The following is a 14,259-nucleotide window of genomic DNA, read 5'->3' on the forward strand; positions in this document are numbered from 1 at the left end:
CCCCCAATCCAAGTGCTGTACAATCAGGAAATGCATTATAACATCCATTGTTGCTTCAGCAGGGAAAGTGTGCTTTACATATGCAAATACTGCTCAGAAGTTTAACTTAATAATTATCAGCTGGAGTCTATTGATGAACAGCTGAGGCAAATCATCAGCATCAGAATCTGAATTAACTACTACTAGGCTTTGATTGAGCATACTTGTCTCATGCTTCTGGTTACCGTGGCAATTATAGAAACCTATAGGTATTTTTATTATATTTTCTAAGTTTATAGATACTTATTTCTTATGCTCCTAAAAAAAAACACTGTAAAATGCTGAGTATTAAACTTTTCCCCTTCCTTTCTCTTCAACAGAGTTTTACTAAGCAGGAACCAACACAGAAGAGGTTTAGTTTTTACTTATCACTACCACGAATGATAGTCACAGAAATGTGTACAGCTTTGGGGATGCATTTGGGTGTGTGCTTTACATTAAAGAGCTGTAATGGTAGAATGTGTATCCTGCTAAATCAGGGCCTGAGAGGTTACATTAACACCGAGCTCGCACCGGAACGTAGAGTAATCTGGGGGCATAAGATAATCCAAATGGTTAATGAAAAAAGCAATGCGGCTCCTCCATAGGAAATCTTCACATTAACAGATCGCATTGTCTTTCCTCCCACTCCTACTGTACACCAGGGAAATTCAGCTGGCTACAAATACTTACCCTGCAGATATCATTCATATGCCTTTTCCTAAGTGTGCTTTATTATTCACATCACACTCCTACGGTCCCTCCACAGCTTCCCTTCTAATTATTCCCCGCTTGCCCATTGCCATGAATAACCAGTGGCATTCACCCACATTCTGCCATTTAAGGCAGTTAGCAGTCCGTCCTACTACGATTTGGATTGCTCATTTTCCAGGAGGTGTCACAATTTATTTAAATTCATCCAGAATGCAACTGAAGGTTTATAAATGAGTCGCTGGTTTCATCTTCAGGGCACAGACAACCACTGGACAGCGTTTTGTCTCTGCCCCCGTGGTGGGGCTGGTAGAGGGGATTGCTTCAGGGCAGAGACAGTCAGGCCAGCTTAGACCAGCTCTAGTGACCCTTTAAAGCGAGTTGGATGCTTTGCACTGCAGGAGATAAGAAGTGTTACATGACCCTTTCAGACAGCTAAGCTGTGGAAATGGTGACCTGTATCTGGATGGTGCTAATGGTTCGCCAAGGGTGATGATGTCTGCTACAGATCTAAAAGGGGTCATTTATTTGTGCTCCCAACTGACCACTGCTAATTGCAATGTGCTCAGTTATGACCAAAAGTCATTGCTAACTGATGGCTGATCATTGGCTCTGTAAATCAGTGCTTCTTCCAAAAATACTGTAGGCAGCACCTCAGGAACCTGGATACAGTGGTCATGGACAGAAGAGGTATTGATCCTCTTCTCCTGTCTCTGCAGTATTCCTGCAAAACTTTGTTGTAGGAGTTTTCCCTCCTGTACCTGTTTAGTGTCTGAACATCTGAGTCTTCCAGGTTGTCACATTGGCAATTTTTACCTGTGTGTAAAGCTTTTGAAAAGAAAAATAATATCCCTCTAGCTTTATGGAGCAAGAGCTTCCTTTTCTTCTCTGTCTCCTCCCCTTCCCCAACTGTTACAGAAGTAGTTTGCCAAAAAATCAACATCTTTACAGGATTGGGGCTTAGAGAAAATAACAATTCATCAAGAGCACAGATGGCTTATTTAGAATCTAATAGGTATTAAAACATTATTTTCCCCAAGCTTTACTCCTGATATTGATAATGTGTTATCTTTGCCAAGTTCCCCTCTTGATAACGTGTTATCTTTGTCAAGCCAAATCCCTGATAAAATCTTATTTTCAGTCAGTGCTTACTCTGATAAGACATTATTTTCTTACATCTCCACTCCCAGTGGAAAGTGGGGAAATGTTATTTTTAGTCCTTTTCTTGGAGAGGCATATATTTTGTCACGGCAGTGCAAAACAGGGAAAGGAAGGATGACAAGAAAATAGAAGAAAGGAAAAAAAAAGTCATTGTATTCTATAAAAGGAAATGAGTAAGTCACGTTAAAACTTATGGGCTCTTTTAAATTTCCTAATAAGCTGACATTCTTAGTGTTTCATTTGAAAAAATGAACTATTAAGAGAGCCATAGCCATATTCAGAAAAGATGCAGTATATGTTTAGGGTTTCTCTCCCTCTTTCTTCTTGCATTATGTTGCTACATAGTTTTTTCCTTTCATAGAGTATTTTACAGTTTACCATGCCTATTATCCCTGTTAGAAGTAACAGAATTAAATTCACTCAGCCAACGTACAAGCAGCTCTCTGCAGCAATGCAACATGATGCCATCATTGATGATACAATTACTAACTTTCTGAGACACAACCCCTTGCCTCATTTTGTGTGCACAGCAAATGCAGCGAGTGGTTCTTGGACTCCTGCTTAGGTTAATTAAAGAGATTGGAAGGTGTGCCATGAACAAGGCATGGAGTGCAGAAAGAAAAGGGATGCTTTGTACTTTATGAAGCTGAATCTGCCCTGGAAAATTGTTTCAGAATACCACTGAGTTCATTACATGATCTTCTTAAAACAAAGCTATTACAAGTGTCTTAAAACAAAGCTATTAAAAGCATCTGCTAACTCTTTTTTTTTTTTTTTTTTTTTTTTTTTTTTCCCATTATCTGTGGTTGTAGACTCAGGATATGATTTACAAAAATGTTAAGCATATACAGTTGCATATACACATGATGAGGCCTGCCTTCTGAACAAATGAAGTGCAAAAAAGGTATTTTTTTTACTTTTCAGTTCTCAGTTGTGCACCTAGAACTAGTATTTACTTTTGGCCTTAGGGGCTCCATAACTTTTCTGCCCTGCCTGTAAAGAGGAACTGATAGCACTTTTCCCTCAAATAAATTAGAAAAATGAGTGGTTGACATATGTGCAGTATTCAAGTATTGTAGTGATGAGCATCATACATGTAGGGCAATGAGGAAATAAGTCTTTTTTTTTTCAGAGCTGGGTGTTAGTGGTCATAAATTTCATGATGAGATAAAACAGGCCACCGAGCACCTGTAAGCACCATCCACCCTGTGCACACAGTGACGCCAAGTTCTTTGGAAAAATGTAGTGATCATGCAATTAGCAATCCTGTCATCAGGCACAAGGGAATGACAGCAATGACTAGACAGGAAACCATTGTTTCCACATGTCCAAACTTCACATGTCCAAATTTCTGAGTGTCTGATATGCACACCTAATTGTGGTTATAGGGGTTTGTGTGTGATACATATAACTTCCAAATCTATTGAGTGTAGAGGATTATTCTGTTCAAGAGTCAGAGCATCCTCACTGTGGCATCTTTCAATGATGTAACACCCAGAATCACCTCACATCACAGTAGATGAAGTTCTTTGTTCATAGATCTAGAACAAATTGCCTAGGCTATATTCCACTATTCAGATGATTATTTGGGCTGGGTTTTCTACTTCCAGCTGAGATCATGCTGCAGTGATGTACAAAAAGATGTAGGAGAAAAAAATGCCTTGGTGGATGTGGGAATAGGTTTCTTCAGATGCCTTAGCATCTACTTGTATAGGTATATAACTTAAAGTATCAAACAGTTAGCTAAAACGATTTTATTCATAGCAGCCCATATAACCAAATCTACCAGAGCGTCCAGCTGAGCAACATCACAGTGCTAAGGTGGTAGATGATTAAAGCTGAAAGGCTGAATATGTCGGCCAAAGGCTGTCGGCTGAATATGAGCCAGCAGTGTGCTCAGGTGGCCAAGAAGGCCAACGGCATCCTGGCTTGTATCAGGAACAGTGTGACCAGCAGGGCTAGGGAGGTGATCGTCCCCCTGTACTCAGCTCTGGTGAGGCCGCACCTCGAGTACTGTGTTCAGTTTTGGGCCCCTCGCTACAAGAAGGACATGGAGGTGCTTGAGCGGGTGCAGAGAAAGGCGACGAAGCTGGTGAGGGGCCTGGAGAACAAGTGCTACGAGGAGTGGCTGAGGGAGCTGGGCTTGTTCAGCCTGGAGAAGAGGAGGCTCAGGGGCGACCTTATCGCTCTCTATAGGTACCTTAAAGGAGGCTGTAGCGAGGTGGGGGTTGGTTTGTTCTCCCACGTGCCTGGTGACAGGACGAGGGGGAATGGGCTTAAGTTGCGCCAGGGGAGTTTTAGGTTAGATGTTAGGAAGAACTTCTTCACTGAAAGGGTTGTGAGGCACTGGAACAGGCTGCCCAGGGAAGTGGTGGAGTCACCATCCCTGGAAGTCTTCAAAAGACGTTTAGATGTAGAGCTTAGGGATATGGTTTAGTGGGGACTGCTAGCGTTAGGTCAGAGGTTGGACTCGATGATCTTGAGGTCTCTTCCAACCTAGAAATTCTGTGATTCTGTGATTCTGTGAGCTGAGCTAGAACTCCAAAAGAAAATGGATAATTTATCTGCTTACACAGAGCTTATGTGTCTCGAAGAGTCCTGATTGCAGTCTTTTTTTTTTTTGTCTTTTTTTTTTTTTTTTTTTTATTTCCCCTTGGGGTCTATGGAATTCTCAATAATGTTCTTTATGGGGAGAAGAATATCCATGGAGTTAACTTCAAATTATTTTGTTCATGGCCTTAGCAAGGGGAAATTCATGAGGGTGAACTCATGAGGCCCACTATCCTGATTCTTTCTGCAGAATGCTGGCTTTTGGTTAAAGTTGTTGTACCACTAGCCCTCAAAGGGTACACTGATAATGCTAATTTTCAAATGTGAGCAAATATGAAATGGAGGAGTGATGTTTTCATGCATCTGTAATCAGACAGACTGAAACATTATCTGGGAGCAGCATGACTTCCTCTTATCTCAGAGGCAGCCTAGAGTTCCCTGTCATCAGTTAATTCATTATGAAGGCATTCCACACTATTAGGCAGGGGACAAATAGCTAAAACACACAGAAACCTCTAGGCCTTGTAAAGATGCCAAAAAAACAAGTAGTTTGCGCTTAAGAAGAAATGTAAAAAATTAAGGGGAAAAAAAAATCCCACAGCGTGCTATATAAATTTCCCTGCCTCTGTTAGTTCCTAACTTTTCAGTATTTGAGCTCAGATCAGTCGTCTGAGAAACTAAGGATCCCTGCTTCTGCATTTGTCTTCTCTTCTGAATCAGGGTGATTTTTTCTTTCCTTCATTCTGCTGCTTTCTCCCAGCCCTGCAGTTAACCTGTGGCTAAATTATGCTCTTCCCCCAGCAAGCTTCCAGTGCCTCTGGGTCCTTTCCAGGACTCTTTTCTCTCCAGGTCTCATTATTGCAAAGCTAGGGACCTGGTGTTAATGCTTATCCTTTAGGTTTTGTATATAAGAAAATTCCACTGCTTCAGTCCTTCTCCTTTCAAATACCCTGTGCTGGATTGCTTTCTCTAGGCTTTATTTCTTCTATTATCTTAAGGTGCGCTGCTTAATAATAAGGTTTAAAGACATCTCTTGCCTTAAGCACAGGCAACTCTACATATAATCTATCCATATAATCTATTGTATATTGCCAAGTTTTCTGAATTGTTGTACCTACTGTAATGGTAAGTCATTGGCTGCTGTCAACCACGAAACAATTATTCAAGTTTGTGGGCTTTTTTTTGGTTTGTTTTGTGGACAGTGTAATTTTGTAGGTCATTTTTATTTCTTTGGTACAGTTTTATTAGCACAGAAAGTCTGAGGTAAAAGGCTTGACACAGATAGAAAAAATATATTAAGTCTGAGACTGCCAAGGCCCAAAAATAGCCCCAAATGAAGTATAAAAAAATATAGCTTTATTATTATTTACTGCAGCATTCAAAAGCGCGCTACTTCCGTCAGAGCACAGCAATGTTCCTTGCAGTGTTCCCTGGGAGATCTCTTGTCCAAAAGTCACACAGACCTCGTTATATGTTATGTTATTTTATTTTGATTTAGATTAGATAAAAACTTCCTAGACATCAGCTAGAGCACTCTGCCAGTTACTTAAAACAATAAAACTGAAGTGCAGTGCAATCAGTTTAACATTTCCACCACGCTGCATGCACAGTCCATCAAATACTAGCGGTCCTTTATATTGTTGGCTTCTTCTTCAAAGGTGATGTGAAGCACACAGCCCTTCCATTGCCTTGAAAACCAGTTGGAAGCAGAGCATGTGTTGGCATTTATCTGCTGGGCAGGAGCTCCCAAGGGACATCTTGCTGAGTCTGTATGCTCACTGAAGTCAAAGTATCTTCACATGCGCAGTCCTGGTAATAGGGCTTAAATCAAGCAGCACCCTGCCAACCTCAGTTGCAAAAATTATGAGCTAGACCTTCCTAAAATCAATATTTATGACAAAAAATTAGTTGATTTCTGAGTTTTAAGATTAAACTCAGTACACTTCTGATTCTACGCTTCCATTTCAAATGGGTCTTTTGATTGTCACAGTGCCATTTGCAGCAGGGAGTTGATGTGTTGTAAAAATACCAGATACATCAAGATACCTGAGAACAGTCAGACATATTAATAAAAATTAAAACAGTACGTGTCCAGCTGTATGAACCTTGATCAAGTTATCCCAGAAAATGGCTTGGATTTAGCACTTCATAACAAAACACGGATAACTTGCACAGTAAACCAGCACATTTCAAGTAGTTGCATATTTCAGCTAGATGGTTGTGTAATTCTTGGTATGATTTTTGTTCTTCCTTTGATATACTGACACCAATACATGCTACCGAGAAGACAGTAATGGAGTTTATTGGGTTTTAAAGCCAAGGCTGCATAAATACTGAGCCGATCTCTTTAGTTGCTCTAACTTCCACTCTAAGACAGTAGGGTGATATTTTCTTCCTTCAGTCTCTCTCAGGCTGTGTTATATCTTTTAAGGATCGTGTAGAAACAGTTCAGCTGTTCTGATGAGTATAATTTCAACTGGTCTGATGTACAAAATTATCTCTATTTTGTTAATTTTTAATTTTGGCAAAGCAACATGTGTGGCCTATAGATTTTTGCCCTTCGAGCAGCTGAAGAGATATCAAGCCTTTTCTACATTTTGAAATTTTGATGAATGTCATCCTGAGATTTACTGCTGTTTCTTTGTATCTTTACAAGTTGTAAATTTGTAAGTAAATTTGAGAAGGTGACAGAATGTGATGAGAAGAATGGGAAGAGATAAGTAACGTTCGTGTCATACTGGATAGTCACTAAGTAGGGAGCTAGGACTGACGATCAAGATTTTGGCTAGATTTTCATTGTAATTGTATGCCTGGTGATAACACAAATAGTTTTTGTGTGTGTGTGTGGAATTGTAGGGGTGCTGTTTTTATCTGAGACTATCTATGCAATTCACTCTTGCTGTCCAGTAACAGGAATGAAATATAAGCACATGCAAATTAGTTTTAGTCTTCCTAGCATGGGTGTTTGTTAGCAGCTGAGAAACAAAGACAGCACAAATCAGCTGTACAACTAAATATTCAGGCTTTTCCAGGTGAACTTGCACTGTCCATGCTGGAGGCCTTGCAGTTACACTGACAATTCAGTGTCTTCCAAAAAGGATGGAGAGAGTTAAATCAGTATTTCATTGCACTTCTGATTGTAGCATGGCTCTGTCCTTAATGTTGGCGTTTCTGTACTGTTGCACCCCTGATTTTTCAGGCCTTTCAAATCTGCCATTTAATTTTTAATACTTGTTTAACGATTCAAGATCCAAAATATCAGCAGCCAAACTTCAGAATCTGTCTCAAAATTTTTTTTCAAGCTCAGACTTCTCCATCAGCTTTGCTAATGGTGGAAATGATAAATTAGAGAATTTTTGCAGGAGAAAGTCTGCAAGTGAGTACAAGATACTCTAACCAAATGTTGCATTAAAAACAGGATAGCTATTTTATATAGATAACAGGATGTGTGTACACCTGCATAACACAACAATGGAAATTTGCAATGAGGTTTTCATTTCTATAGCTGCTTTTTTCATAAACTCGGAATTGTTTGCCATTCATGTAAGTATGAAACAATGGAAAAGAACAAGCAATGAGCAGGTCTTTATAGCAGGGAGATAGCTTTGAGTCAGAGGATGAGAAATGTACTTGTTAAGAAGAACTGCTAAACAATTGCTGCATGATTTCTGTTTTGTAAACCACTCAGGCTTGTGTTTGTTTGATAAGGACAGGGGGATTCTGTGCTTTGGAGAAACTATTAAATAGCAAACTTTTTTTAATGCATACAGGTGGAAGGTTATTTCTGAGAAATACCTTGGCATAAGACATTTACATATCTTCACTGTAAAGGAACACCATGCTGATTATGTCACTGTGGATAATTCACTGTCTTGCTTTGTTTCAATTTGATTTTAATTGAACATTTTTAATCAGAGTTTAAATTAAGGCTTTTTTTTTTTACCACCTTTTAAGAGTTTGTACTGCATATATATATAATTTTGTTAAACGTTATATGAAAGTACATCTCCTTTGACAACATATCAGCTGCATCCATATTTGCTTTCTTAAAATTTGATAGCAATAATTCACTTGGAAGGGTGGCAGAAAGTCTAGTAGTTGTATTTGGTAGAGGATCTTGGTTTGAGGTTAATTTATCTTTTTTGTACTTTACACCTAGCTCATTATTAATGCTGTTTTGAACAAAGGTACTTTTTGAAAATTTGAAAGTGAAGTCTTCATATTTCTTGAATATAACTTTTCATTTAAAGGTGTTGAATTAAACAACTTTGCTTTTTTCAAAATTCCCTTGTCTTTCTCAGGCAAAACGCTTTCCAGAATTTGATCCTCATGTGTACTGAATGTTTCTGTCCTTCCGAACTCCTCATTTCTCAGCAAGTGTATAATACAGTGTTGCTGAGCAAGCCCATCTGCTTCTCACATGTGAATCAGCTGGGGCTACTGTTTGGCCTGAAATGGTAACCAAACTGCTGCAGCTCAACTGTGGAGAAATAGGGAATAGGGAAATTATTTTATCTTGGATATGTTTCTAAAATATATTTAACCATATATTAATTGTCTTCGAATTGAATCCTTCTGTTCTTGACTGTCTTCCCAGACTAGAGACTGGCAGGAAGCCCTATCCAGAACAAAAGAAATACATGCTTATCTTTTAGTTTGGTTTTAAAATTAGTAGAACCTGTAGCACACGGACCTTCAGCATCTGCCCAGGTTTACCATGTGCTGAACCATTTCCTTGAAGCTCCAAGCCTGTTCAAAGTGCTGTATTTGAAATACATCCCTGCCTCACAATTATTATATTTAAAAAAAAAAAAAAAAAAAAAAAAAGAATGCAGCTTCTGGTATATTCTGACAGAAGTGTTTTGTTCCCTTCTCCCGCAGATGGGAAGCCAGTGTCGCTGTCTCCACTTGAGTCCCAGCCCCACAGTCCTCGTTACACGGCCTCAAGCCAGAGGGACCGCGAGAGCCTGGAGGTCCGCATGCGGGAGGTGGAGGAGGAGAACCGCGCGCTGCGCAAGCAGCTCAGCCTGGCACAGAGCCGCAGCCCCTCGCACCACCGCGGCAATCACTCCAAGACCTACTCCATGGAAGAGGGCACAGGCGACAGCGAGAGCCTGCGGGCTGGCATTGTGGCGGGGAACAGCTCGGAGTGTGGGCAGCAACCAGCAGTGGAAAAATGCGAGGTACATAAACCGCAGAAATCTGCCAGAAACAAAGCTCGATGGGTTTGATCCTTTACAGACATTGCAGATCGCCATCCCCTTCCCCCCTCAAACTTCTAACTCAGAAATCATCCTCTTAAGGATCAACAGGCATTACTTTTTAGATTAAAAAAAAAAAAAAAAAAAAAAAAAAAAAAAAAAAACACTTTTAAGCATTTAATAATTTAAACGTTTTTTTGAATTATTTGATCAGATTTTTTTTTTATCTTTTTCTTTCTTGTGGCCCTGAACTTGATGTCAAAGTCAAAGTTCTGTTCCAAGCTGAGTTCAGTGTAGCTGTGCTGTTAGAAGACCTGTAGCAAACAGACCCTGTATGTTTCTAAATGAAATGAAGGAGGCACCATGTTTTTAAATGCCTTATTCCCTGGTTTATGCACCTCTTCTAGAGTGACTCAGGGTTTTACTGTTAAATATATTGTTGTTTATGGAACCAGTTTATGCTTTTGAGTTGTTTTTCAGTGGTGTATCCAGATGCCACTGTGGAAGCACCTATTCTGTGGTAGCTGTGCACAAGTGGTAGGTACGGTTAGCAGCGGACCAGAGATCTGATTTTAAGAAGGTGTTTCAGGATTGTTTTCATTTGACTTTCCCCAGTCAACTGGTGAAAGCATCAGAAATAACTTTCTGCATTTACTTTTACAAATAAGGTAATACAGTATCACCTTTTATCTTGCTTTCTACCACTGGGAAGATAAAAACTGAAAGAAAATAAGTGGGAAAGAAAAAGAAGTCCTAATTAGCTCTTCAGGTAAAGTCTGTTTAATAGGCAAATATTGCTTAAAAATGAATTCTCGTTTCCCAGTTCTGGGCATCTTTGTCTGGTGCTGTAAATGAATAAAAACAATGTTATTTTAAGGAGAGGGAAAAGGAGGAGTCTGTTTTTCATTTTCCCTCCTCCTGATAATAGGAGTCTAAATTTCCTCCCAAAAGCACTTTGGCATTTCTTTTAACAAGGGAAGGTTCAGGCCATCCATAAACAAACCTTACTTCCTCCTTATTATCATGCCAAGCTGTGATGAGCAGAGACTCAGTTCTGGGTTGTTCAATGTACCAAACTAGTTTGGGATTAAAAAAAAAAAAATAGTACGGCTTAACGGAGGAATAGTTTAAGTGGTCTTTCAGATTATAATGTGTTTTGCCAATAAATTTACTTGCTCAGTGGGGTTTAGCATTGTGCTGGAGGCAATAGTTATATAAAATACAAAACCTCCCTTTATTTGCCTTTCCCCTATCTCACTGCACACTATTTTGAGAACAAAATAGCTTTTTTTTTTTTTTTTCTTAAAAAAAATTCACTCAGTAATTCAGTAATAGGAATGGAAGTTAAAATTAAACTTCCTTATTATCAAGTTTGCCAGAGGTCTCATCGTTTATCCTATTACTGTAGATTCTGATTCCATTTTTGTGCAAGAGTGGTATCTTGACTCCATTCACCCTCTGTTTTCAGTGTTTCAGAGGAGTAAACTAAATCTTTTTAAGCCTCTGACCCTGGAATATATTACAGTAAGAGTCAGTGAATTGGGTAGAGACCAGGAAGAGACTGGGGCTCTGGTGGAGACAAGGAAAGCTAGGGATGGATTGTTTATTCACTAAGGCAGTTCTTTGAGATTTACTGAAGCTAACATTTCAGAATTTAATTTTAGATGGTCTTTAGTGATGATAAAAACATTTGAAAATGCAGTTACAATGAATGAACATTAAATCTGTGATAAAGCTTGATCTGTGCAATTGTGATCTATATCAAACAATTGTGGATTTGTTGTATTCCAGCCAACATTTCCTACTCTCCTACTCTGCAGGAGATGTTACAAAATTCTGATATTATAAAATTGAATAAGCATTATATTGCAGAACAAGATCAGAGTTCCAACCAAATACCTTCTACCTGGAGAGAGCAGATCCCTGTCCCCCAACAATTTTAGCACGTTGTGGATATGTAAATGTAGTCTTTATTCAGTCATAGGCACAAATAGCAGCCTTCATAAGATATAATGCTGATGGAAGCTAACAGAATTACACGACTTTCTTATGATGTCACATCAGTAGTTTTCCAGCTTGTGTTTCCATAAACTGGGCATTTAATTTGAATTAAGTGTGCATTTATAAATATTTTAGAGAGAGTATATTAGAAAATGGTTAATTAGCAATATAGCATTTAGTAGGTTGGCAGAACACTTACAAACATGTGCAGCATTTTTACAGGAATATTTGTGTTGTTATTATTCTCAACAGTATTGCTCAGTAGTGTTGAGCATGCAATGCTCCAGAGACACAAAGAAAAGACACGCACAAACTTAAGACCTATAAAAACACAGGAAAGGCAGATGTTACATGCCTCAGGGAAGCATTTATAGCATATTTACATGCTTATAACATGCTTTTAATACTGCTTAATCACATTCAAAAATTATTTATGAAGAGCTAAACAACTGTAGTGGAATGCCTGGCTAGCACTACTGGAAAATTACTGATGTATGAAATGCTTCACCAAAGACTATTTTTAGCTATAGAAACTAATTAGACTTTATTAAAATCAGTATTTCACCATTCCAAAAAGTTGCCTCCAGGAGGAAAAAAGTAACATCTGTTTATCTAGGTACTTTATACTCCTCATCAGCATGGGATCTAAGGCCCAGTTCTTCATGCGGTCTTAGATAGTTTCTTCTCATAAATATCACTCCAGAATGGGCTTATATTAAATACTACTTTCAAAAACAGTTTTTACTTGTCTGTAGCAGCTAAAGCATTAACTTCTAAACCATGTCAGCATGCACCTTGGTTTCATTTTAAACTTCCTTTCCTAAAGAAGCTTAAATTAAATGCCTTTTCAGTACATGGTTTAAGCACTCCTGAAACTGTTTTAAATCAAAAATAGATATCTTTGTGTCTCTGATCCACAACCTATAAGAAGAACAGTGTGGTGGTTAACTTCTTCAGTGTTTTGATTACCTATCCATATCTCCGTGTGTAAGTGAATATAAGAAAGTGAATTAGAAAACAAAAAACAAAAAACAAACAAACAAACAAAAAACAAACAAACAAAAAAACAGAAATAATTCAAAAGTTTGGTAAGAATTACCATAATTTAAACTTTTGTTCCAGTGAGTTCCATTTTCTAAAAGCAGCTTCAATAAAACACCTGTGTTCAGACTTCTTGTAGCATATACTAGTAATGAACATGTCCATCATGCAACTCAAAAAGAGCATTGTAGGAGTATGGACACTTTCAAGGAGCTCAGTTTAGTCTTGCAATGACTTCTGAATATCCAGACTGGAGATGTGTAACTGTAATTATCACCAATCCCAAACAGTGAGGAGCAACTGTAGCACGCAGAGCTTTGGTGTGGATGTTTGGAGGGACATGTTGAACCAAGCAGACAGGCTGCTGCATTGGCTTCACTCCTGAGGTTATGCAAATCACAGTGGCCCATTTGGGTGAGATCAGATATAGTCCTCTAGCCAGCTGCTGAAGGAAAATGAGGAATTTCAGAGAGCTGGGAAGGTGCTGACCAATTTCACGATCTGAGAGCAGATGCTCACAGTAGTATACTCAGGAGAATGCAAGTTCTTTGAAGTGCTTCCTTCTTCCAACCACTAGTGCCCTGTCTCCTCAGGATAAGGCTACAGACAGCTGCTCTCCTTCTGAACATGTATTTGGGACAAGCATGAAAAAAAAAAAAAAGAAATCAGGCCTTTTTCATTAGGAAGCAAACACCTACAGACAGATTGTTTTATTGACCTCATATTGACTTATCAATTTTCCCATCGATTCTGTTTAACAGTTAAACAAGGGGGTGGAGGGAGTGAACAATAGTCTTGCAGCATACTGCAGGCAAAAACTCTGAAAAAAAAAAAAAGAAGGGACTGGGTTTCTATTCTCTTTTAGGATTATTTTTCTTTCCTGTGGCTGATGGAAGGCAGGAATGGAAGTGATAAATAGTATCAAACACCACAGAGAATCTGAGCAGAAGATGTATGGATTCCTGTGTCTGAACAGAAGGATATTCAGCAGAGCAGCAAGTGCTGTCTTCTCACCGCTCCCTGTTTCAATCGGCATGCAAGACAATGACACCAACTAAACTAAAACACACCAAGGGATGTCTACTCTTAATTTTGAAACAAACTGATTTAGGAAAAGGAGAACAGATGTGGGCGAGTCCCTGACAGAATTAACTCTCTGATTTTGGGAGGAGTTGTAGGGTGGAGGGAGAGGCTGTGAAGAGAGTGTTTTTGGCAAATAGAGGTAGCACAAAATGATTGTGACAGTGCTATTCCATCAAACCCCATCAAATATTTGTGTCTGGTGCAGTGTCTTCAGGTGAAGTGTTTAAAGCAGGCATGAGAGCATTCTCAGTTAATTTGATTTATATTGGCATTGAAGGCAAGGATCCTCGGTCTTCCAAGAGCCTGAGAAAGGCTAGGTGGCAGCCAGAGAGGATTCAGGGCATGCAGTGTTAGCAAATCAGTGCAGCCACAGGAACCCATGCCCATAAGCATCGTACAAACCACTGCTATAAAAAGTCATTAATAAAAGCAGCCTCTGTTCTCCCCTGTCGGTATCACAAGAGAGAAACCCTTTTGCAAAGTGCTGAGAACG

General features: G+C 39.1%; 1 protein-coding gene across 3 annotated transcripts in view; it reads left to right on the forward strand.

The window, feature by feature from the left end:
* LARGE1 (LARGE xylosyl- and glucuronyltransferase 1) overlaps positions 1 to 14,259 on the forward strand; it is a 282,266-nt gene that overhangs the window by 127,475 nt on the left and 140,532 nt on the right. For all 3 annotated transcript variants that reach the window (XM_032201244.1, XM_032201234.1, XM_032201254.1), the window contains one exon: positions 9,322 to 9,623. In XM_032201244.1, coding sequence (XP_032057135.1) covers positions 9,322 to 9,623 — 302 coding nt within the window. The remainder of the gene's footprint in view (positions 1 to 9,321; positions 9,624 to 14,259) is intronic.

This window comes from Aythya fuligula, chromosome 1 (genome assembly GCF_009819795.1).
Source record: "Aythya fuligula isolate bAytFul2 chromosome 1, bAytFul2.pri, whole genome shotgun sequence".
NCBI lineage: Eukaryota > Metazoa > Chordata > Aves > Anseriformes > Anatidae > Aythya > Aythya fuligula.